A 25,072-nucleotide genomic window follows, 5' to 3' on the forward strand; every position below is an offset into this window, starting at 1 on the left:
CTCTCTCTCTCTCTCTCTCTCTCTCTCTCTCTCTCTCTCTCTCTCTGTGTGTGTGTGTGTGTGTGTGTGTGTGTGTGTGTGTGTGTGTGTGTAACTGAGACCCTTCCCATTTATTGTAAAAAGTGTCTCCCATAGAAAACACACACGTTCGGGGGCTTCCCTCTAACCCTAACCCTAACCCTGAGTGCCTCACTGCTGCAGTGATAGTCCCAGTCTTGAGTATGTTCCCAGAAGATACGGAGGGGATGAGGCCAATCACTCACCAGTGATTTCTTCACTTCAGCATTTGGGATATTTCTACCCCCACTTTAGGAAGGAGGAAATTCTGGGTCAAATTTCAACTGTGCTGTCGAGGGAACTCTCTGCCTTTCCAGAGGCCCTTTTAGGTTCCCAGTACCCACAAGGTGGCTCTCAATCACCTGGATGCTGCAGGGAATCCGCTGGCACCTGCACACACACCGTACACATAAACTCATCCAGATGCGCGCACACGCGCGCGCACACACACACACACACACACACACACACACACACACACACGCACACACGCACGCGCACACACAGGTTTGTCACTTGGAGTGCATGTCAGGGCTGAGTCTGCACAGCCCAAATCCACCAGAGTAAACTCGGTCCCACGCCCTGCAGGACCACGAGGCACGTCAGGGCAGAGACCCGTCATCGAGAGCCTATCTTTAAGGATAACTTTAGTGTCGTGTGATACAGTCAACAGGGCCTCTCTAGAGACCAGAGATGATCTCCCACTAGGCTAGGGTTTCAGCTTCTAAACAGAGACTTACGTATATATGCCTTTCATTTGTAACTATTTTATTTTTTTGTTTTATTTATGCCTGCATGTATGTATGTGTACCATGACTGTGTCTGGCACTTGCAGAGATTTAAGAAGGTCACCAGATTGCCTGGAACTGGAGTTATGGATGGTTGTGAGCCACCATGTGGGTGTTGGGAACTGAACCTGGTCCTCTGTAAGGGCAACGACTGCTCTAACCACTGATCCACCTCTCCAGCCTGTTTTAAATGTGTAGACGGTGAGGGGGGGGGGCTGGCTGTATCTGTGTCAGAGAACGACTTTTGAGAGAGATCTCTCTCTCTCTACCATTTAGGTCCTGGAGATTGAATTCTGCCTTGACAGCCAAAAGCTTCGGCTGCGCTGCCATCACAAAGGATCAGTCTTCCCTTTCTTTCTTTGTAAACACTCGGTCTCAGGCATTTTGTTGCAGCAACAAAAACCGGGCTGTGTGTTTCTGGACGTCAGGCAAGGCACACTGATCCTGCATGAGGGGCAAGTGTGGGAAACGGACTGGGGAACCATAGCAGCCAAGCAGCTACAAGGCTACGGCACAGGGTGCATCATGGGGAGGGTTGGGCAGTAGCTGAGCACTCCCTGGGGAGTAGCTGAGCACTCCCAAGAGCCATCCACTGCAGAAGGACGGCTCCCTGGCCAGGCTCCCTGATCTCATACCCAAGCCTTGACCTCACACCCACCAGCCCCGAGGAGGGGTTCTGAGTACATCTCACCCCCATGAGGCAGCTGCCCTCAGATGCACAAGGCCTCACGGCCAGGAGGGAGGTCAGGGTCTGATTCTCCCTTTGGGGTCCAAAGTTACCGCCCACCTCCAGCCACCCCTGGCCGAAGACCAGGCATGCAGCCTGAGGGTGCGATCCAGGCTCCAGGGAGAGGTAGGAGCAGAGGACGGTGAGAGGTGCTCCCTTCTGCCTGTGGGGAACTGGAGATGGTCCCTCAAAAGCCAGATGCAAGGGTGCCCTGGCTCACAGCCGGCAGGAGTAGGGGAGGGGGTGGCTAGAGAGATGGCTCAGCGGTTAAAAGCACTGACTGCTCTTCCAGAGGTCCTTAGTTCAATTCCCAGCAACCACATGGTGGCTCACAACCATCTGTAATGAGATCTGACGCTCTCTTCTGGTGTGTCTGAAGACAGCTACAGTGTAGGAGAAGGGAGGAAGCTTAAGGACACAAAATCCAGGGATTGAGAGTCATTGCACACGAGGGCTCTAGTACAGGCATGAAGTGCATATTATGGTCTGCATTTTCCAATAGGGAGGCAGGGGCTCCTCTAAGATAAGCTTGCCCCAGACCCATGCTAAGCAGGGAGCCGGGGCTCAGCGACACCCCGTGGCCTGATTCCTAGATCTGGACAGGGAGCAGGCTCAGGTCAGCTGCAGACTGTAGGCTACAGAGAAAAGAGAAAGCTAGGCAAGGCCACCTCCATCTCAGCCTGGCATCAGGTAGAGCCACACTGGAAAACACCATGCACTGCTGCTGTGGCACCACCAGGGGGAGCACTCGGGTAATCCCAGCCCAAGGACTTCCAAAGGTTTCTAAGTCAAATTCTGGTCAGTGAACCAGGCCTGGGATGCTCATTATGATTGACTGCTTCATTCTGTCTGCATTCTCAAACACCAGGACCAATGTTCCCACCCCCTTAGGCTTTAGAGTACTGTGTCTGATCAAGGAGGAAGTATCAGGACAGACTCCATTGCTGGCTGCTGTAGCCAGTATGGCATGTGTCTCTGTTGTGCCCTCTCCTGATGGGCTCACTACAGCACTGGCATGATGGTGTGCTCCAGCGGGGTTCCAGTCCTGCTGGTGACGTCCAGCAAACCATGGGACCCCGGGTCTACCTCCCTTCCCTGAATATGGAGGTGGGGCAGCACCAGGACCTAACTCAGCATAATCCAGATCTAATTGACCCTGGTGACCATGTGCTACAGCACCAATGTCCACCACCATCTCCACTCCCTTGTGAGCTCAATGATTAATCACACTCTCCAGCTAGCAATGGCTCTCACCACCATCTTTATTATTGCCCTTTTACCGAAATCTAACAAGCTGAAAACCGCGATGTTTGGGATACAGAAGACAGTGGTGTCTGGTGTGCTCATCCTTGGGTGTCCAGGGTTTGCAGAGTTACACATGCATGTACCAACTTCTGAGGACCTGCATTTAACAGTTTCAGATTGAAACATTCCATCTCGCAGGGAAGCTCCTTAAGTAGGAAGGTAAACAACACAAAAGGCTTCAGGAAGTTCCTGAAACCCACCAGATTCACTAGGCCCCTCCCTGCCAGAGTAAACAATAAAAGCTGAGAATCCCTCTGAGACTGACAAATGTTTCAAAGACCCCTCAAGAGACCTAACCAGCTGCCTGTAAGCAGCAGGAGCCAGCAGAGCTGCCTGGAGGAGGTTAAGACCTATTGAGACTCCTGGAAATGAGCTGTCTGCAGACTGTGCCGTGAGCTTCATGTTCCCAGCTTTGTAAGCAGTCACTCATGCCGAGGTGAAATTGTTGATGCAGCTGTCTTTGAGTCATTTCTACTCCTGTCAGTAATCCCTCACCCACATTCCTGTAAGTAACCTCAGTAAAACTCATGGCTCACCACGTTGGACTCACACGTTTGTCTGTGTTTGTGGGCTCCCTATCTGAGGTGAGCAGATGCGTATGTTGTGTTTCCCCAGGAAAAGTTCTATTACACAACAGGACCTAAGAACCCCAGGGATACTGGGTGACATGGTGACAGCCCTTCTTGATCAGACATATTACTCTGGGTCCCCCAGACCAGAGGACACCTCTGCAAGACAAGCCATCCTGCCTCCCGACTCCTGAGACTACAGCAGATGTCATCCAGTCCACTCACTAGCTAATTAGTCCAGGCACGAACTCCCCACGGGGCACAGGCCCATGGACTCGGCATCACGAATGCTGCACACATTCCACCGTCCAACACCCAGGGCTGTGTTTCTATCTCTGCCGCTGACAACAGGGAGGAATCCCAGTGGGCCAGGCCATGTGTCAGGTCATCTATAACGACACAGCACGGAGCCCAGAAGCCGGACAGCCAACACCGCAGGAACTCAGTACCACCCAGGGTCACGGGTAGGGGTCTGCCTGGGGGCTAAGACACACCTGACACTCTTCTCGAATAGGAACAGAAAAGTCCAAAGATCCTGTGAGTGGGACCCTGGTCAGAGGCCACCCTACCAGACTGGGTAGTGAGGCTATGGAAGAGGAAAGGATGGAGAAGAGGATTGGGGAAGATAAACGCAGGGACCCATCGGGTATCCTTCTCAGTTACCACGTGGTGGCCCTAAGCCTGAGGCTGGACCTACGGACGGAGCAGAGCTATTGGAACCACTTCCTGCCACCCAGGTCAGGTCTTGGGGGTCTGCATCATGAACTCACCTGCCCTCGCTCTCCAGGAACGCAGAGCTGTTCCCCTCCGCAAGGGCCGCACTGATGGGCGAGAGGCAGAAGGGCGAGGAGAAGGCGTCCGAGTCTGAGTCAAACGAGCTATCTCTGCTCACGCCGTCCGCCGACAACTCCAAGGAGCCCTCTTCCTCCACAGCCTCGGGTCGAGACTCCCGGCCATCCTCCGTCCCATCCTGGGAGCTGACTGTAGACAGGATCCCGGAGTCACTGTGCACAGGCTGTGAGCTGGGGAGGGGCCCATCCACCTCTGGGCCCTGGGCCAGCTTCTCCCCATCTTCATCTGTAGGGCTGATGTGCACAGTATCCTGTGTGTTCTGGACCACCACCAGGATGTCCTCGTCTTTGGGAATCAGGGGAGGCTTTGGCTCTGTGGGAGAGGGTTGGTAGGGGGCTCCCAGGCTTGTGGTGCGCCGCCGCCGAGGACGGGGTACCTTGCGCACAGGAGAGCTCTCGGGGGTGATATAGCGTAGGGCCTCCTCGTCCTGCCTCTGGATGCGAGAGTTGGGGACCCATGCCAGGATAAGGGTCGCTCCCAGCAGCTCATCTTTCTCCATGTACAGGCACAGGTACCCTGTGGGGAGTCGCAGGGCAGGTGGTCAGGGGCTGGCTGGACAGGTGGCATCCCAGATACATGCACAGCTCTAGGGGGAGGGAGGCAGATGGGAGACCCAATCATGTCAAGAACGGATCCAAGATGGGCAGATGGATAGCACTTGGGCCTCCTCCAGTCAGCAATGGCTTTCTTGGCTTGTCGTTCTAAATGGAGGTTTTGAGGAAGGGGCCTCTTTTCAGGCTGTTTGTCAGCACCAGGCTCTGGGGGGAGGGATGTGTGCATGCAATGGCATCTCGCAACACAGCCCCAGGCTGTTAAGGGGTATCCCGATTCCTGGGCTATGTGACACAGCATCCCCAGGCTTTCCCGATTTTGTGATCCAAAACCCTTTAAGCAAGAGCCAACAACATCCACCACACATATCCCTGGGGAGTTGAACTCCAGCCAAAATCCCCTTGGCACGCTCCTGTGTCTGGCAGAGGTTGGGAGACTCAGCCAGCTGTTCCTAACACTCACATGAGCAGAGGCTGTTCTCACACGCTCCACTCACGTGGCCTTGGGATACAGATGAGGGCGCTCCTTCACGGCACCTCAAGTCCAAACCCTGAGCTCACAGCCTAGAACCCTGCCAGGCTCCACAGGCAAGGCTCCGATCTGCAGCCCACTGGACCAGCTGGGACCTCACCAGAGGGAAGCCCGCATGCACACTCCCAGGCGGGGCGCATGCACACTCCCAGGCGGGGCGAGCCTCCTGGCTGAGGTCTCATCCTGTTTTAAATGTCTTTACTGAGCCTCAGCTCTGCCTCACAAACAAGCCACTTCTGAGATTCCTTTCTGTGCCCAAGCCACCGATCCTGATCCCTCCCGTATTGCCCTAAGCTGAGCCTCTGAAACTCTAAGGAATCTCTTCAGCCGGCTGAAGGTGACTGTGGGAGGGCGGGGCCTCCCAGAACACTGGCAGCCGAGGGAGGCTCCACTCCCGGAGACCTCGAGTGGACCAAGAATGGTCACAAGGTCAACACAGAGCACTAGGAAGTTTCCCTTTCGGGTCTCCCTGCTGATGCTCCGTTCCTCAAAAGCTGGAGCCCAGGGAAGGGCAAACAGAGAGGGTGAACCCTTGGGAAGATCACCAGGTCCCCTGGACCTCGGGCCTCCCCTCCCTGGTTTAGCATGCCTAACATCCCCCTCCTCCACTCCCTCTACCCGTCCCCACCCGCCTCACCTGGGTGGTGCTCCCCAGGGCCCTGCAGCCCCTCGGGTGCGTGCACGCAGACATTGTTCTTGGAGTAGATGACCTCTCCATCCAGGACGGAGAGGGACCCGCCACTGCCCCCCGTGGTGAGGGTCAGGAGGTCCGAGGCCTTGGAGGAGGCCCGACGAAGGAGGCGGCCCAGAGACATGGCTGAGCCCGCGTTTCCATTCTCCGCACGCTTGGGCCCAGGCAGGGCTTGTCAGGACCTGCAGGAGCGGGAGAGGAGACCAAAGTCAGAGGCCTGCGTCCTGCCCGGCACCGTCAGGATTTCGGTGGCTTTTGGATCCTCCTGTCACAGGGCGCAAGCAGAGCTGTGGGGCCACGGTGTAAGCCTCCCGGAGCCCAACCTACCACAGGCCACTGACATCGCTCCCCAGTCTGAGGCGCTCATCCTCTTAGGGAGCCGCGCCAGCCCCAAGCTTGGCTGCCAGCAGCTCTCAGCTGCTTCCGAAAACTAACGGGTGCGGAGAGGAGGAGAAGCAGAAAGAGAGGAGGGCGAGGAAGAGGAAGGAGTTAGAGAAAGGAGAAGAATAGGAAAAAGAGAAGGGCAAGAGTGACCTTTCTCTGGCCCAGAAATTACACAAGCCATGTAAACAATGCCATACTTTCTAGTAGTCATGTTTGAAAAGAGGAAAAGAACCTATTTTTTTTAAAGATTTATTTATTTATTTTATGTAAGTAGCTGACTTCAGACACTCCAGAAAAGGGTGTCAGCTCTCATTACGGATGGTTGTGAGCCACCATATGGTTGCTGGGATTTGAACTCATGATCTTTGGAAGAGCAGTCGGTGCCCTTACCCGCTGAGCCATCTCACTAGCCCAAGAATCTATTTTTAAAATTTTATTTATTTATTTTATGTATATGAATACACTGTAACTGTCTTCAGACACACCAGAGAGGGCATCAGACCCCCATTACTGATGGTTGTGAGCCACCATGTGGTTGCTGGAAATTGAACTCAGGACCCCTGGAAGAGCAGTTAGTGCTCTTAACCCCTGAGCCATCTCTCCAGCCCGAAATTAATTTTTTTTAAAGATTTATTTATTTATTATATGTAAGTACACTGTAGCTATCTTCAGACACTCCAGAAGAGAGCCTCAGGTCTTGTTAAGGATGGTTATGAGCCACCATGTGGTTGCTGGAAATTGAACTCAGGACCCCTGGAAGAGCAGTTAGTGCTCTTAACCCCTGAGCCATCTCTCCAGCCCGAAATTAATTTTTTTTAAAGATTTATTTATTTATTATATGTAAGTACACTGTAGCTATCTTCAGACACTCCAGAAGAGAGCCTCAGGTCTTGTTAAGGATGGTTATGAGCCACCATGTGGTTGCTGGGATTTGAACTCTGGACCTTCCGAAGAGCAGTCGGGTGCTCTTACCCACTGAGCCATCTCACCAGCCCCCCGAAATTAATTTTTTAAAAAGATTTATTTATTTATTTTTATGTATTCAAGTACACTGCCAATCTCTTCAGACACACCAGAAGAGGGCATCGAATCCCATTACAAATGGTTGTGAGTCACCATGTGGTTGTTGGGAATTGAACTCAGGACCTCTGGAAGAGTAGCCAGTGCTCTTAAAACATATCATTAAAAATGAAAAAAAAAAAAGAGCAGTGAGACTTTTTACATTCGTCAGTCTGGTGGTGGTGTAGCAGTCGCTGCCTGCCCCCAGGGCTGCCCAGGGCTGCCGTGGGCGTGGCCTCCACAGTGGCTGCAGAGGCATGCTCAGCCTCCTCTGAGCCTCTCATTCCCCAGATCACTTAGAGAACTGCATCAGCGCCAGGCTTGGCTGCCAACAGCCCTCATCTGCTTCTGAAAACCTAGAGCATCCTCAGCGGCACTGTTTAGCCACACTGAGGATAATCAAAAGAACGTGCTGGAAGTTTGGGGGGAGATTCCAAAAGCCGGGCGGCGGCTGTGAGGTGCATCCTGCTGCTGTTCGTTTAATAACACAGGCATCCAAAGCCACATGGGAGGAAGAGACACGGAATGTGGGAGGCCCTCATCCTCTGTGTGGGCACTCCTGCTTCTCCAGCTAGGATGGATGGGTGTGCAGACAGCCTCCCTCCCGCAATGTTCTGGAGAGCCCCGGCTGCTTCTGGACAAGCCAGGGCAAATCTGTTCTCTATTAGCCAGGGTCATTTACTCTGGTAAGACAATTCTTATTTTCAAAATGGATTTGCTTTTTGCCTCTTTCATCTAAATTAAACCTGCCGCCTGATGTCTGGTTTCCATCACACTGGGCGGATGCAATTCTAGGTCTGTTTTCAACTCTAAAACCCTTTTTTTCCTGCACTGGGCGAGGTAACATCTGCCTGAAGTCTGCATCTGGAAGACCAAGTAGGAAGGCTGTGAGTTCAAGGCCAGCCTAGGCTGTATAAGACCTGGTTGGGGGCGGGGATGGGCTGGGAGGGTAACTGGAAGGCTCAGCGGGTAAAGGAATTTGCCGCCAAACCTAAGTTTGATCCCTGGGACCCACGGGGTAGAAAGAGAGGACTGATCCCCAAAACTGACGTCTGACTTCCATACACCCACAATTGTGTATGTGCATAAATACACCCACACACACAATGTAATAAAACTTTTTATAAGTGTCTGGGTTACGGTGTCTCCATGATAAAATACTTGCCTAGCAGGTAAAAATTCTACTTTAATCTCTAGCAATGGGGAGAACTAGGTTCAAGAAAGTTATGATGGGCTGAGGTGTGGCTCAGTGGGTAGAGCGTCTGCCTAAAGCGCTCAAAGCCCTGGGCTCCACCCCTAGCATGATGTAAGCCCTGCATGGCTTCGCGCGCGCCTGCAATCCCAACAATCGCTGGGAGGCGGAGGCAGAAAGACCTAAAGTCTACATTGTGAGTTAAGGCTAACCTGAGGTAAGTGAGACCCTGTCTGCAAAAGAAGAAAAGAATGAGGAAAAGAAAAGAGGGGGACGGGAAGAACAAAGGAAGATGTATGAACACATTTCTTTAAATAGCATGATCCAAACTACGTTTGCATCTTCTGTGTCCGGTCTAAAAATACAGAAATTTAAAAGTGTAAAATCCCACCCACTGGAATTATATCTTCCTTTTGCTTATATCACAAACACACTCCCTGGCCTCGTGGATTGGACACGTTCCCTGAGTCCCATATGCTGTGGTCCTAACCCCCAGTTCAGCATTCAGCGCTATCTGAAGAGGAATTCAAGCTATCGGGGTCACTGGTGTTCAATCCAGGATGGCTGAGGCTCTCAGAAAAAGAAAAGATTTGGAGGCAGACACACCTTCATAGCTATTGGCTTGGCAGACAGCCACCTCCAGGCCCGGGAGATGGGTCAAGGGGCCATTTCCCTCACAGCCTCAGAAGGGAAAAGCAGGCCAGCACACTGGCCTTGGGTTTCTAGCTTCCAAAGCTAGGAAGGAATAAACGCTTACTGTCCGAGGCCTCCTTGTATGTTAACTTCTTATGGCAACCCAGGAAGCCAAACACTGGAAAAGCTAAGCACTGCCTTTTGCTCCATGTGTGGGCTGCCGGCGATCCCACGCTGGGGATCCCACGCTGGGGATCCCACACAGGACCTCGCACTCAGCTCTACCGCTTTGTGCATCACCAGTCCTTGAGTTCGAGATCCTTCTGCCTCGGTTGCCGTTTAGTTTTGGTCACCTTTCTCCAACCTAGTGCCATCTGGAAAATCCTCCTCTGTCAGATTAGCCTATGGGCGAGTCTGTGGGCGTGTCTTCTTGATTGATTGGTGTGGGAGGGTCACGGTGGGCGGTGCGACCGCCAGGTATAAGAAAGCAAACCAGAGCAAGTCAGGAGGAGCCAGCCAGGAAGCAGCACCTTTTCTGCCCTGACTTTGAAAGGTGTGTGGAAGTGGAAATTAACCCTTTCCTTTTTTGTCATGGTCTCCAACAGAGAAAGGGAGAACAGACTAGGACCGTTGGCCCCTGTGCTGGGCACCACCTTCCCCGTGTTTGCCACGCATCGCCTACTCTGAAGGACAGAAGTCTCCCGTTTACTTCTAAACGGATGGGAGCCTGTCTCAGTGACTCCTGACTTCTTTTCATGTTCCTGGGATTCTCCTCAAGCCACAAACCACGCAGTTCATCTTTTATCTTGCTTTTATAAATATATATCTTTGATATTTCAAAGAGCCACTGTTCATATATCACATTCCTGGCAAAGCCTGGGCGCTGACTGTCATCCACTTTAGAGTGTGCATTTATAGCGGTTTTATTACTGTGAATGTTTTTAGGGGTGAATGATAAAAAGAGGAAAATCAACGATAACTTCATAATACTGAGATATTTGGGGCCCTTAGCTGTGGCCCGGGACCTACAGGTTCCATGTTCCCATCGGCGCCCTCCAGACACATCCATGCTGCGCACCTGAGGAACACATATGCACTCACACATAGGATCCGAGGATCTCATTACCACCGCTCAATGGTTCAGGTCGTCACAAGTGCAGTTCAGGGAGAGGCAGGGGGTCAGGGGCTCCACTAGCCTCCTCTCTACACCGTCACCATCACCATATGGATAAAACCATGAATGACACGTAACCACACATGACCCATCTCCAATCAGAAACAGTAGGACTCTGGGAAACTGTTACCCAGCCCCAGATGTCTTCTCCAGGTGCCTCTGGCCTTCCCCTTCTGCAAACCACAGCTTGTTTCCGAGGCCTTAAGGTGAGCCTCCTGCAAGCAGCCTCCTCCCTAGATACAGGCTCTGTGACTTAACCAGGAACCCCAGGCACACACACCCTGCTTCTGGGAGGTGACTGAAGCTATTTAGAACTCCAGGTCCACCCCAGGGCTCTTCCCTAATCAGCTAGGGCCAGAGCTGCAGGGGGGAGGCAGGGCCCAGGGAAGGGGTGAGCTGGGTTTGTGAGGAAGGGGCTGTGGGGAGGAAGGGGCTGTGGGGAGGGAGGGGCTGTGGGGAGGGAGGGACTGTGGGGAGGGAGGGACTGTGGGGAGGGAGGGACTGTGGGGAGGGAGGGACTGTGCGGAGGGAGGGGCTGTGGGGAGGGAGGAGCTGTGGGGAGGGAGCAGTGGAGAGGGGGCTGTGGGGAGGGAGGGACTATGGGGAGGGTGCTGTGGGGAGGGGGCTGTGGGGAGGGAGCAGTGGGGAGGGGGCTGTGGGGAGGGGGCTGTGGGGATTGCTCCACTGCCCTCTCATGAGTGTCTTCCCGGCTCCCAGCTCACACCTCGGCTTCTGCTGTGGAGGCTGCCACATCTGCCACCCTGTGGCGAGGAGAGCCAATGAGAGACGCGGCAGCCAGCAAAGCCCCGCCTGGGTCCCGTCTCTGGGGTTCTGGCTCTGACAGTGATTTTCTGCTCAGGGCCCATAAGTCATCCCTACCCCCAGCTGGGGAAAACTGCTGACGGGAACCCGGAGAATGAGAGCTGAGCAGCGCAGGCAACGCCGCAGCCTGGGTGGCCAGCACCACCCCGGGGCCAGGCCGGACAGACACTGTGGGTGGGGGTCTCCAACCTCTATGTATGTGCAGGGTGCCCCCAAGACCTAGCTCTGCAGCACGCAGGTCACGAATACCAGAGGCACACACGCGAGCACGCGCGCGCTGCGTGCCGCACACACCACACGCCCAGAGCTGTTATCTGCTCTGCTCCCTCTCCAGCTGCACAAATAAAGACACGTCAGCCGCCCAGGTTCCCAGCTCCGTCTCCAAACGCTTGCCGGACAGTGTGAGCATGAAGAGTGGGGGCTGGGGAGCTCCCCACCCAGGTTCCCAGCGTTCGGCTGTCCAGGCGGCACTGGGTGATCAGAGCTGGTGTTCCCGGGGCTGTCTCCGAGCACACTGTAGACGCTGTAGGGTAATTGTCAGCTGGGCAGCCATGTCTCACAGTGCAGCACTCCTTACCCAAGCTCTGGCTTCCAGCCACAGTCCCTACTGCCCTGATCACAGCAAACCCTGCCTGTCCCATAAACAGGGCTTGGCTGGGTATCTATCCTCTATTGTCCCTTGGTGTGTCCCTCAAGCCAGGGACCAGACAGAGCCTGATCTGTGATATCACAGGCTCCTCTACACAAACAAGAAAGCAAGGACAAAGAACAGCCTCGGGTTTTTGGTGATCTGGAGGCCCTCTGGGAAAACTAAGACCCTATCCATAACTGAATTATTCCCTTGGACGCCAAGGTCAAGTCACCCTGGTTCCCCACCTCTTCAGGATGCGGCTGCTCCCTGCTAAAGGGGCACTCATAGGTCTGAGCTGCCTAAGGCTGTGGGAGTGGCCGACAGGAACTGGGGGGTGGGGTCAAGTGAGCCCTTCTTCCCACCTGCCTTTCCTGTCATCGTAGAGCAGGCCCACTGGAGCCTAGGGGCAAAGGTTCTGTCCACCACACAGCCCCAATCCCTCTTCCTCCAGCCCGTCAGCCTAAAACAGCCTACGAGATCCACCAGCATCCTGTGCCCTGGCCTCTTACCCACTTGTCACGGGGAAGCCTGCCAGGTGGCAGCAGGCCAGCAGGAGTCAGGGTGGGTTAGCACGCAGCCTCACACTATATTTCCAGGACCCTGGTCGGATGCCGAGCTCCTCCACATATCACATGTCCTCAGTTCCACAAGTACAGGGGTGCTGGAAGACTCCAGAGGGAGTCCCCAACAGGAGCACCAAGTCCCAAGGGAGGGGTGAACCTACAGTTGGTTTCTGATGTTGCAAGAGGGCAGTGCCAGGGTCTCCACACAGCCCTAATGGCCAAAGGGTATTAAAACAGAGAGGAGCATGGGAAGAAAGAAAAGGGGGGCAGCAAGTCTGGGAGCTGGCTGGGCAGGATCTCAGTAAGGAGCAGGTGCAAGGAGGGAGGAGCAGGTGGGGAGCAGGTGGAACGGGCTTCAGCCTGAGGCCAATTCTGCAGCGGTCACTGAACCCTGAGAGCAAGCTCAACCCCTGAGACCTAAGTTTAGAAATGGTTAAGGTGGTAAAGTCTGCTATCTAAGGGGGGGTTTTATACAACTAACTACAAACAGTTCTTTCTGGATATTCTCTCTCTCTCTCTCTTTCTCTCTCTCTCTCTCTCTCTTCTTTTTAAAGATTTATTTATTTATTATATGTAAGTACACTGTAGCTGTCTTCAGACACTCCAGAAGAGGGNAAGATTTATTTATTTATTATATGTAAGTACACTGTAGCTGTCTTCAGACACTCCAGAAGAGGGCGTCAGATCTTGTTATGGGTGGTTGTAAGCCACCATGTGGTTGCTGGGATTTGAACTCTGCACCTTTGGAAGAGCAGTCGGGTGCTCTTACCCACTGAGCCATCTCACCAGCCCCTTTTTTCTTTCTAAAAAGCTGAAATTGTTTTTAAAAAGACATTGCTTAGGCCTGGGAAATGGCTCGGTGGGCTAAGGTGTTTGTCAGGCCCAAGCCTGACGCCATGAGCTCAGGTCGCCAGAACTCATTTAAGAGGACAAGAAACAGAATCTCCCAGAACTCTTGAACCAGATAGCCTTGGGTGTGCTGCAGAAACAGGAGATGTTCTAACTCTGTGTGGTGAAAGGCAAGACCAACACTGGAGTCCTCTGACTGCCACGCATGTCCAACACACGTGTGCCCTCATACATGAATGTGACACACATGTATCATGTGCACATACACATGTTATGCATTCTGCCACGCCAGAAGCCTGAACACGGATGCCCACAGCAGCTTATTCATGCCAGAATTAAGAACAGCTAAGTGGACAGACTCAGATTGCTCCAGATGAAGGAGCCTTCTGGGTCTATCTCTATGAAAGAAGCTAGTCCAAAAAGGCTACACAGTTCCAGCACCAGGCTCAGCATCTCTAATCCCCAAACCTAAGACCCACAGTCCCCTCCATGTGACATGACACAACACGTGGAGGTTCCCATGGCCAACAGCATATGGTGACAAGCAAAAGACAGGTGCACTAAAGACACGGTAAAACCATCCCATGTGTTCAAAGTGTGCATAAAGCATGTTACACACACAATACTATTAAATAAGCATAACAGAGGAAGATACCCAACTTCAATGGCTAGTCTTTAGATGCATATGCATAGGCGAGACTGCACATGTGAGAATACACACACATGTGCACACACAAATACACATTTGCACACAGAAACACACATGTGCACAGCACACAGAAACACATGTGCACACACAACCACACATGTGCACATGCATACACACATGTTCACACATGTGCACACACACGAAAGTTCTATGCCCTATTTTTGTTTATTCAGTTGGTTTGGTTTTTGTAGTAGGTTGGCGTGGTGCTTCGTGTATCCTAATGGTAAATACCGGTTCCTCAAGACATGGTTGCCCCGAAGCTGGGCGTGGTGGCGCACGCCTTTAATCCCAGCACTCGGGAGGCAGAGGCAGGCGGATTTCTGAGTTCGAGGCCAGCCTGGTCTACAAAGTGAGTTCCAGGACAGCCAGGGCTATACAGAGAAACCCTGTCTCGAAAAACAAAAACAAAATCAAAACAAAACAAAACAAAAAAAGACATGGTTGCCCCAGTGAGCAGACCTGCATGTACTCACGGGATGCCCTGTGAGCCTTCTCCCCAATTTAACCTGTCAATGAAAGGCTAGAGCCTGTGATTGGGCAGTGGAGAGAGGAAGGTGGGACTGGAGATGAGGGGCTTGAAGGTACAGAGAGAGAGAGAGGAGGAAGGCAGGGGAGGAGGAAGCAGCCATGGACCAGAAACATGTGGCCAAGAGAAACTGCAACAGGGCTTTATAGCCAGGGAAGGAGTTAGCATAGCCCTGGATCTGCCCAATCTGGGCATACGGCATATGAGTAAAATATCTGGGTTGTGTGTCTGCTTCAGCTCCTTCTCCAACTTCCTTCAGTGACAGACTGTGCTATGGAAGCATAAACCAATCAAACCTCCCCTCACACTTGCTCTTAGTCCTTGACTTTATCAAAACAACAGAAATCCAACTAAGATACTAGTCTTGTTTGTTTCCTAACAGAAAGAGTAGAGACTTCATCAAAGGCAGCATTGGGCACCCTGGTGTGGATCAAGTCCCCAGGAAGTTAGATGCTAGAGGTGGGACAAAGCCATCATTGCCTCAAAGAGGGCTTCACTGAGTCTACTGCTCGGAGACCCTCCTGATGTCTTTGCATTCAACACACACGACCTTGAAGCACAATAGTAAGGAGCAGTTTGTACCCACGACCTTAGAGACCTGGTGCCCTCTGAGGTCAGAAGGAGCAATGACCGCCAGCCATCAGAAAGGCTGCCAGCCACAGGTCCCTTCCACATCTGAGCCCTTTCCACAGGCCAGCAACTTCAACCAGTTACACACAAGGCAGTAGGGGAAGACAGACGCAGCAAGACTTTCAATATCATCACCGTGAGGCTCCCTGAAAGACTGTGAGGGGTGAGCACACGCCTGACTTTCCAACCTATCACAGCATCAGGGTCAGTGGCATCAAAGGGTGGGACACTCAGAGGACGGTCATCAGCCAGAGAGTCCCAGAAGTGGGTGGAGAAACTCAAGGAAAAAGCTTTAAAACAGTATTTATTTTTGTTTTTTTTTTTATAATTGTGTGTGTGTGTGTGTGTGTGTGTGTGCACATGCCTGTGTGGTGTGTGGTGTGTGTGTGTGTCTGTGTGTGGTGTGTGTGTGTGTACACACATGCATGTATGCATGTGGGTGAGCGAACACACGTCACTGCACAAGTGTGAAGCTCAGAGGACAAACCTCTGGTGTCTTCGCCTTCTTCCTTGCTTGAGACAGGGTCTCTTGTTCATAGCTACACACTCCAAGCAAGGTAGGCCATGAGCTGCTGGGCATTCTGGTCTGTCTCCCTTCTCTCTATAGATGCTGAGATCACAGAGGTCAGCTGTCATACTCTGCTTTCATGTGGATTCTGGAATCCAGACACTTGCGTAGCAAGCATTTTACCGGTGAACTTCTCCCCAGTCCCTGATATTGACTGATTGGTTAGTTGCTTGGTTGATTTAGACAGGGTCATATTACACATGCCCTAGATAGCCTGGAACTTATTATATAGACCAGGCTGGCCTCAACCTCACAGATTCAAGACAGATCCCTGACAGCCATGAACACCTTGTCTCCTGAATATGTTCCTGTGATATATGTTCTTTAGAATGCTCATGCCCATGTCAGCACCTCGGATCTTAGACCACACTCCGTGGGCCAGACAGCTCCCTCTGGGCTGCACCACCCCCACCGATGTCCTCACACCTCCTACTGCTGATGAAGGGGACGGCAGCCAGCCTGACAGCTGGCACAAAGAACCAGAGATGGAGGGAAGCCAGGGCCAGACTCCAGCCAGCTCAGGCACACAGGCTGTCGGCCACGGCTGATGGCTTTAAAGGGCAAAGTATGAAAAGCCAAGGCTGTTTCCACGTGTGACTGGGTATGCCCCCAGCCACACCTTAGACTGTTCTAGGCCTAAGTTCCAGTACCAGCAAGGCAGAGCCATTTGCAAAACTACTGTGCAATTGGAAAGAAAAGAACAGCATGGCCTCCTCGCCTCTCCCTAAGAACCCTACAGAGAAACATGGGCTCCCTGCTCTGACAGCTCCCAGGGGGATAAAGACACTGAAGGCCGGCTCAGAGATAAAAGGTGGGGTGGGGACAGGGCACCAGCTAGGGAAAGATGCAAACCCATGAAAGGACAGTGGCTTGGTGGGGAAAGGGCTTTCAGAAGAGCGTGAAGGAGAGAATTCAGATGCTAGCACTCATGTTAAAGCAGGTGACCACGGTGGCCTGCTGGCCATCCAGTCACACTGGAGGCTGAGATGGGATCTTGACCTCCACAGCAGGCTGTCTAGCTAGAGTAGTCTAATATGTGTGCTCTGGGTTCAAATGAGAGACCCTGCCTTAAAAGTGGAGAGCAATCAAGGAAGACACTGGATATTTGTCTCTGGCCTCAACATGACAAACGCCCCGTACATGTACACGTACACACACACACACACACACACACACCACACACACAAATATTTGGGGGAGATGGGGAAATGGCTCTGTGGTTAATGCTCGATTTACAAGTATGAGAACCAGAACTTGGATCCCTAAAACCTGCATAAATGCCAGGTGGTTATAGTGCTCCACCTGTAATCCCAGCCAGGGAAGGTATAGACAAGGAATTCCCAAAGCAAGCTATCCAGTGAGTTTGGCCATATCAGTGAGTGAGCTCTGGGTTTGATTGAGAGTCCCTGTCTCGATAAAAAAGACGGAAAAGCAAGTGTACTGGCTAGCTTTGTGTCAACTTGACACAGCTGGAGTTATCACAGAGAAAGGAGCTTCAGTTGGGGAAATACCTCCACGAGATCCAGCTGTAAGGCATTTTCTCAATTAGTGATCAAGAGGGAGAGGTCCCTTGTGGGTGGGACCATCTCTGGGCTGGTAGTTTTGGATTCTATAAGAAATCAGGCTGAGCAAGCCAGGGGAAGCAAGCCAGTAAAGAACATCCCTCCATGGCTTCTGCATCAGCTCCTGCTCCCTGACCTGCTTGAGTTCCAGTCCTGAATCCTTTGGTGATCAACAGCAGTGTGGAAATGTAAGCCGAATAAACCCTTTCCTCCCCAACTTGCTTCTTGGTCGTGATGTTTGTGCAGGAAATAGAAACCCTAAGACAGCAAGCAAGTACGATTCCAAATACCAACGTCAGGTCTCCACATGCACAATGTACATGCGCATTCACACACACATGCCTACACACATATACATACCACATACACTTATGAAAATGGAAAAAAATAAGTAAATTAAAAACAACCAGGCTGGAGAAATGGTACAGTGGTGAAGAACTCTTGCAGAAGACCCAAGTTCTGCCCCTAGAACCTACACAGTGGCTCACAGCCATCTGTAAACTACAATTCCAGGTATCTAACACAATCTCCTGGCCTCTGCGGGGTCTAAATGAGAGTGGTGCACAAGCGTATGTGTAGGCAGAACACGCAGACACATAAAATTAAAATAAACATTGTTTTTAAAAACGAGGTAGGACAGAAGTCCCAAGAGGAGAGAGGTGGGAGACCAGAGGAGACCCACAGCAGGGCTGGGAGGAAAACAGGTGGCCAGAATTTATGGCCAGAGATTGGGTGACATATGCCCTAGATCCCTCCAAGATGTGGAGAGGGCGATGACCATCAGAAAACCAGTAAGATAATGACAACCCACCTCTGCTTCTGAGCACTCGCCTCCCGTGGCTGCTGTAGCAGGAGCCAGCCATGTTCAGAGCTTACCCCACCCAGGTGTACAGTCCTGAATCTCAGAGATTCAGAGGTGCAAGCGGGACCCCTGGACTGCAACAGCAAATGCACAGGGTTTGGTCTTCCCGGAGACCCCAGAGGACCTTCCAGAAGCCTTGCATCCCTGGCCAGCGATGACCAACGGAGCCTTTGCCACAGTCCACGGATCTGACGCTAACCTCCCAGCCTGTAAGGAGCCTGCAATCACACTCGGGTAACCCAGGCTCTCCTCTCCTTGCCCAGGTCAGCCACTGTGTGAACGTGACTCCACATGCAACCTGAATCCTGCTGGAAACGGACATGGTCCCCGTGTGAAGACAGGCTACGTCCATCTATCAGATGCTAGGACAAGAACCCCACGACTTGCCGACCAGCAGCTCCTGGGAGGTCGGGATCGTCAACAGTCACCAGCTCCCAGGCGTCACGTGGAGCAATCACAGAGGACCGAGGCCTAGAGCCAGGACCTGATGTCCCCTGAAAGGACCTGTGGGGCTGGGAGAACTGAGTGACTCGGAACTTCCTCCAGCCAAAACCTTGGTTTCCTGTCTGGGTATAAGGAGGTTTCATCAGCTCCCTGGGGAGACAAAACAAGAGCAAGGGGGCAAAAGTCTCTTCTGGAAACTTCCTAGGAAAAAAAAAAATCAAAGAGGGTGGTCTGTGGGGCTGGAGGGATGGCTCAGCGGTTCAGAGCACTGACTGCTCTTCCAGAGGTCCTGAGTTCAATTCCCAGCAACCACATGGTGGCTCACAACCATCTGTAATGGGATCCGATGCCCTCTTCTGGTGTGTCTGAAGACAGCTACAGTGTACTCACATACATAAAATAAATAAATCTTTAAGAGAGGGGGGGAGATCTGTACCCACCGGGAGAGGAGGCAGCCACAGCTTCCCACCCAGTACGCCCTGTGCTGGGTCCCAGCTCAGGCTGTCCTGGGTCTGATGCTGGCTTGCACCAGTCTGCAACACATACTCAGACACTGCACAATTGCTCAAGCATGACCTCTGCCCGAGGCCGAGGATGTTAAGGGTACTGTGCGAATGGATATAGCCCATACCCAGTTACTCCCCTGGCACTATCAGACTGCTCAGGGGTGGACCGCCTGGAGCTCAGGTCACCTGCCTAAACCGACAGGAACCAGTTCATCGACTTTTCCTTCAAGGCTCCAACAATAAAGCCCGGGCTGGACGATGACGTATTAAACTCGGGTCAGACGTGCAGACGGGGACCGGTTCCTCCCTCCTGGGCTGGACACGTAGACGGGAACCAGTTCCTCCCTCCGCATCTGTCACAGGTCACCTGAACAGAGGCCTCAGCTCCCCTTACCTTCCTGTTAGCTTTCCCTCTGGGGAGGCCTTTGGTCCCATCACTCAATGGAGCCCTTGGGGAGCTGCCATGACATGTCCTCAGGGTGCATTTAACTCTGGGTATGGCATCAAAGCAAAAGAGAAATACAGTCCCAGCCCGTGGGCCCCCTGTAGGATACCATGGGGCTCCCCGTGAAGAGACAAGATGACCGACTTGTGACCCAGCAGAAGAGCTGAGGTTGAGGGGGTTAACCTTATCGCTGGAACCCAGACCATCTGCCACAAGGAAAAGGCCCTTCGTAGCGTGCCAGTCAGCACAGCAGGGCTGGGAGGCCGTGTGTGTGGAGGCCCTGAAGCTGCCATCTTCCTCTTCCAACTGTTCAGCAATCACTCTGACACAGCCTCTCCCTGCAAAACCCCAAAGCCAGGGCCTCCCTCCAGAAGCCGTCTGCTTTCATGTCCCTGGACCACAAATATAAACATCCTATTTCTCCCACAGAACAAGGGAAATTGGGCCAAGAAGGGCAGGGAAACTTGGTGAAGTGCCAGGTGCTAAGACAGAGGAGGATTAAGCCCAAGGTGGCAAACTGCAAAGCCAGCCAGGGAGTCCACCAGCAGCGCAAACCAAGCTAGCCAGGGACTCCATGAGCAGCTGAAACCAGGCTACCCAGAGGGTACCCCGGCAGCACCAAGACCAGGCTAGCCCCTTCTGACTTCTACACTGTACTTGTAGATGGTGCTCTCTTTGTGCAAAGAACAAGCTAAGGAACCACAAAACAAGATTCAAAGAGAAAACTCATACTGATGACATCACAAAGAGTAGCCCGATGGATCCAGCTTAGAGAAAGTTACTGAGTTACAAAACGTGAACTTGTGAGGGGCTGGAGAGATGGCTCAGTCAGTATCTTGTCTGTCAGCATCCTGTCTGCCCCAGGAGCCTAAGGACTGGAGTTCCATCCCCAAGGCCATGTGAAGGCTGGGACACACCTGTCATCCAATGCTACTGAGGCGGAGACACGGAAATCCCCAGAGCTTCTGAGAAACACGGGATGAATGGCTCCTGAGGAACGATATCTGGACTCCCGTGTTCATGCATGCACATGAGAACATACACCTACACACACACACACATACACACACAGGTACACATGTGAGTATATACACACATTTGTGTACACACACATACCCACCCTGTAATGCCCCTCCCTCACATACTTCCCCCCCCACATATTCTCTCTCTCTTGCACACACATGCACACATGTGAACATATGCACACATCTGAGTGCACACACATACATACCCACCCCCACATACCTCACACTCACATTCTCTCACACATGCACGCACATGAATGCACTCTCTTTGTATATATGTACATATGCATGTATGTATTCATACACATATAGACAGAAAATAAGTGTAAGCTAAGAAGATGTTTTAGGCAGTTACAGGCTGCAGTCACAGGACTGTCATAAGTCTGCCCACTCTCTGGATTGTCAGAAAAGCCTAGCTTGATTGCTCTCTATCACACTCTCTTTAATAATTTGGGAATGTTTATCAACATTTTCTGGTTTCCTTATTGTTTTTGGTTTGGGGTGAGTTGTTTTGTTTTTATTTTTACCTAAAGCCTTCTTCCCTGCCCTGTGGATCTCTAACGGTGTGGCCTTTTCCCATCTCTCCTCCATTCTCCTCCGGGCAGCAGCTGAGATTTTACACCTTGCCCGCCCTGGGGTTTTTCTCTAAAACTGATCAAATTGTTCTTGTGTAGCCAAAACATATTTATAAAAGATCAACCATTAGATGAATGGGTGATGGCCTGAAGTGAAAGAAAGATTCTGTCTTCTCTCTTTAGAGTCCTGGGTGCGTCCACTAAGGGTGGTCCTCTGCCCAGGCTCGGGCTTCGAAGTCTCAGCTACACCAATACCCCACAACTGCAATCAAATGATGTAGAATATGACAGACATCAATAAAGTCAGCCTCTCCTGCTACAAACCCTCATGGTTAGCAGCTCCCCTCCCCTGTACCTGAAGCTTGTATCAATCTACATAGCCAATCTCACAAGAGCAGAATCCAGCCTGTGAAAGAATTTAAAAAACAAAAACAAAACAAACAAACAAACAAACAAAAAAACCTCAGGTATAGGGAGGGATAAGCTAGAATCTTAGAGAGCTGTGTTGCCAGGTAACCTGACCACCCCTGCTCCCCAGAACAGCCTGAGGGAGTTCAGTCCCCAGCAAGTTACAAAGACTGGAGTGTAGCAATGCCTCCTGTCATCGCAGCTACCCAGAGGGCCGAGGCAGGAAGATGGCAACTTTAAGGCCTGCCGCAGTTCCACAGTGAGCCCAAGGAAAGCCTTCACAAGTCCACGGGCTCAGAGGGAGAGCCCCTGCCTGGCAAGCGTGAAATCGTGCCCACGTCCAGCCTCTGGCATCGCAAAAGTAAATCAGTCGAAATACTGATCAACTTTCCACCCAATAAACCATCCACACAAGGAGTCAACACTGAAAACAGCTGCATGGGGTTGGCAGAGCCCTGACCCAGGATCCCGGCTGCTCACTCTCGGCCTCTGTCACAGATGCTCCGGTGGGCAGCAGTCTCTTCAGCAAAGTGCAATAGAGAGACTGCACCCTCAGCCCTCAGCCTTACCAGCCCCCACTGTACACCAAGCTCAGGGAGCACCGCTGAGGAGGGGGAGCACCTCAGAGGAGGGGGAGCACCCCAGAGAAGGAGACAAGAAGGACATAAGAGTCAGGGGATGGGAAGGATCGCCATTAACTGATGACATCCGGACAGGACACTCACAGCCACAGCTGTGGCTACCTGGGTCAACACCTGCACAAGAGCAAACCAGTCAGCCACCAGCTAGGAGAGGAGGCAGGAGAGGAGGCAGGGACCCTTACTGAGGAGGGGGCACTTGTCAGCTGCTGGAGGAGAGAACACTTGTAGGTTTCCTGTGCCACAGCGGGTGGTCCCACACATACGCACTCGCACGCACTCGTGGGCAATGGAAGCACACATCTGCAATCCCAGCACTTAAGATGCAGAGGCAGGGGAATTACTATGAGTTCTAGACCAGCCTAGGCTGCAGAAGAGAGAAGTGAGGAGAGAGTGGGTCTCAACAAAAAAAGTGCTGCCTGCCAGACACTTGGGCGATGAGGTTTTGAAGAGGAACCAAGGAACAAAGAATCAAACGAGAGCCAGTGACTGGTGTACGATGTCTATTTTTGGAGACCATACAGGGTTTTTTTTTTTTTTTTTGGGGGGGGGGTTGGTTTGATTTGGTTCTTTGAGAAAGAATCTATATACCCCAGAATGGCCTGAAGCTCACTCTATAGTCCAGGCTGGCCTTAAACTCACAGAAATCCCCCTGCCTCATCTTCCCAGGCACTAGAATTGCAGTCCTGAGCTACCATGCCCAGGGAAGATGATTTTTATCACTGCAGTTTGTCACTCAAAATCAGGGCACAGAGAGGCCAGGGCAGTAGTGGGGAGTTCTGTCAGCTCAAAGGCCATCCTCACAAAGCGGGAGGCTCCAAAGCAAAGAGTGATCTAGCTGCCTGCGGGAGGTTGCTGAGCAAGGTCCTCCCAGCTCCCCCCCCCCCTTAACAAAGCCCTGTGAAGAGCAGGCCAGCCAAGTCTGTGCTGGGTCACACGTCATCATGTGACATCATCTTGGGGTAAACGTGAGTAAAATAGTTCTGTGGATAAAGGTGACTGCCACCAAGCCAGAGGGCCTGGGTCTGATTCGTCTCAAGACTCACATGGTGGAAAGACAGAACTAACCCCCACAAGCTGTCCTCTGAGCTCCATATAGGCACCACCGAGACACACGTGGGCACACACACACACACACACACACAAATAGTTATAATAAAAGTTGTGGTTTTTGAAAACTTATAAACTGCAGCTCTTTCATGGGCCTGTTGGCGCACAACGAAAACCCACACATGGTGATCAGAGGTTGTTGACAGGCACCGTGATTGCCAGGAGAGTCAACAGTTCCAGGGAAGAACTTCCCAGCTATACTCAAGACATTCCACTCACCAGAAAACTATGGGGGAGGGGGGGAACAAAACAAAACAAACAGAGAAAAAAAAAAACAAAAAAACTAAGTATTGCTCCGCCAACAAACAGCTAAGAACCAACTCAGGTAAATTCCCAATGGGTGAATCTGAGCCAGCCCCTGTGCCCAAAGTTACCACACCACTAAGTTCAATATTCGCTATCAAGGTTAATGTCAATCTTTCTACCGAGAGCTACATACATAGAGTTTCTTTTAAATTCTTTAATCAGTTATTAAGATTTAGAGTGGAGCCCCTAGTCCCCGGGTCTTTGCACCCATGCTCTGACCAATATGCCTGGTGACAGGACACTTCCCCTCTCTTTCCTGATAAAGGAAGTTGACAGAGGCCATGGAACAAACTTTAACAGAGGCAAGAGACGCCTTTCTATTCCCCTATTTCTGAACGGAACCTGGACTAGATTGTGGCCAACATGTGACACCGACTTCGACTTCTTCGGAGGAACAGGCTTTTCTCACCGCGCGTTCTGGCAGGGTTCCGTGGGTTATTTTTAGCAATCTTAAATTGCCCTTTTTTCTTTTTATACTATCCCATTTTTTTTTCTTTCTTTTGAGGGGAGAGAGAGAGAGAGAGAGAGAGAGAGAGAGAGAGAGAGAGAGAGAGAGAGAGAGACGCGCAGGCTAAAAAAGAAGCGAGGACCCTGACACGGGGCTCTTAAATAGCCCTGACCATTCCCCCTAGTGCCATAACGCTAAGACCGCGCACGCCCCAGGAGAGCATGGCACACCTTGGGGGCTCTGCCTGACAGTGCGGGAACCCCACAAGTTCTTCGCATGCTCAGACCAGCCAGCAAGACAAAGACCGCAAGTGCCCCGGCCCACAGCTCCAGACAGGCGGGGACCGAGTCTCCTCGAGTGGGCCCACTCCCAGAGCAGAGAGTCTCACTCAAGGGTGGAGTCCCCAGGGCGTCCCCAGCGAGATCCGGGTCCCTCCGCATCGCCCCCGCCCAGAGCCCAGAGCCGGTCCCCTGAGCCCCTCCCGGGCCCCCGCGCAGCAGGCCCGCGTCCGGTGCGTGCAGATTCCAGGGTACCCAGGAACCGCCACGTCGTCCCAAGTGGACCCCAAAATCCCCGGCCCGCGATCCCAGACGAACCCTGATACCCACCCGGGTCCCGCCGCGAGGGCTGGACACGCGCCGGCTCCGAGAGCCACCGCCGCCGCCGCCGCCACTGCCACCGCCGCCGCTAGCGAGGCGCGGCGGGGAGGGAATAAGGAGAGGCCGTCCCCGCTCCGCCTCCGCTCCGCCCCCTCTCCGCCTCGCTCCACCCCGGGGCCCAGCCCCGCTCAGCCCGGAACGCCACGCCTAGACTCCAAACACAAGGTCCCGCGCATCCGTCGACTCCTGCTGACTCTGTCTGCAGGATCTCGCCGCGCGCCTGGTACCCGGGACCCTGCTCTGGATGGGAGCCCTGCGCCCTCGGTCCGAGA

The 25,072-nt window shown here is 52.6% G+C and overlaps 1 protein-coding gene across 2 annotated transcripts in view; it reads right to left on the reverse strand.

Annotated features, from left to right (window-relative positions):
• The window catches only part of Tbc1d16 (TBC1 domain family member 16), an 84,285-nt gene extending 59,430 nt beyond the window's left edge, over positions 1-24,855 (reverse strand). Inside the window, exons 1-3 of one of the 2 annotated variants that reach the window (XM_021212420.2) lie at positions 24,750-24,855; positions 6,019-6,254; positions 4,217-4,814 (exon numbers count right to left, since the gene is read on the reverse strand). In XM_021212420.2, the coding sequence (XP_021068079.1) occupies positions 4,217-4,814; positions 6,019-6,196 (776 nt within the window). In that variant the 5' untranslated portion in view covers positions 6,197-6,254; positions 24,750-24,855. The remainder of the gene's footprint in view (positions 1-4,216; positions 4,815-6,018; positions 6,255-24,749) is intronic. The other variant, XM_021212421.2, reaches the window with a different exon arrangement.
• Between the last annotated feature and the right edge of the window lie 217 nt (positions 24,856-25,072).

The sequence above is a fragment of the Mus pahari genome, chromosome 14 (genome assembly GCF_900095145.1).
Source record: "Mus pahari chromosome 14, PAHARI_EIJ_v1.1, whole genome shotgun sequence".
Lineage (NCBI taxonomy): Eukaryota > Metazoa > Chordata > Mammalia > Rodentia > Muridae > Mus > Mus pahari.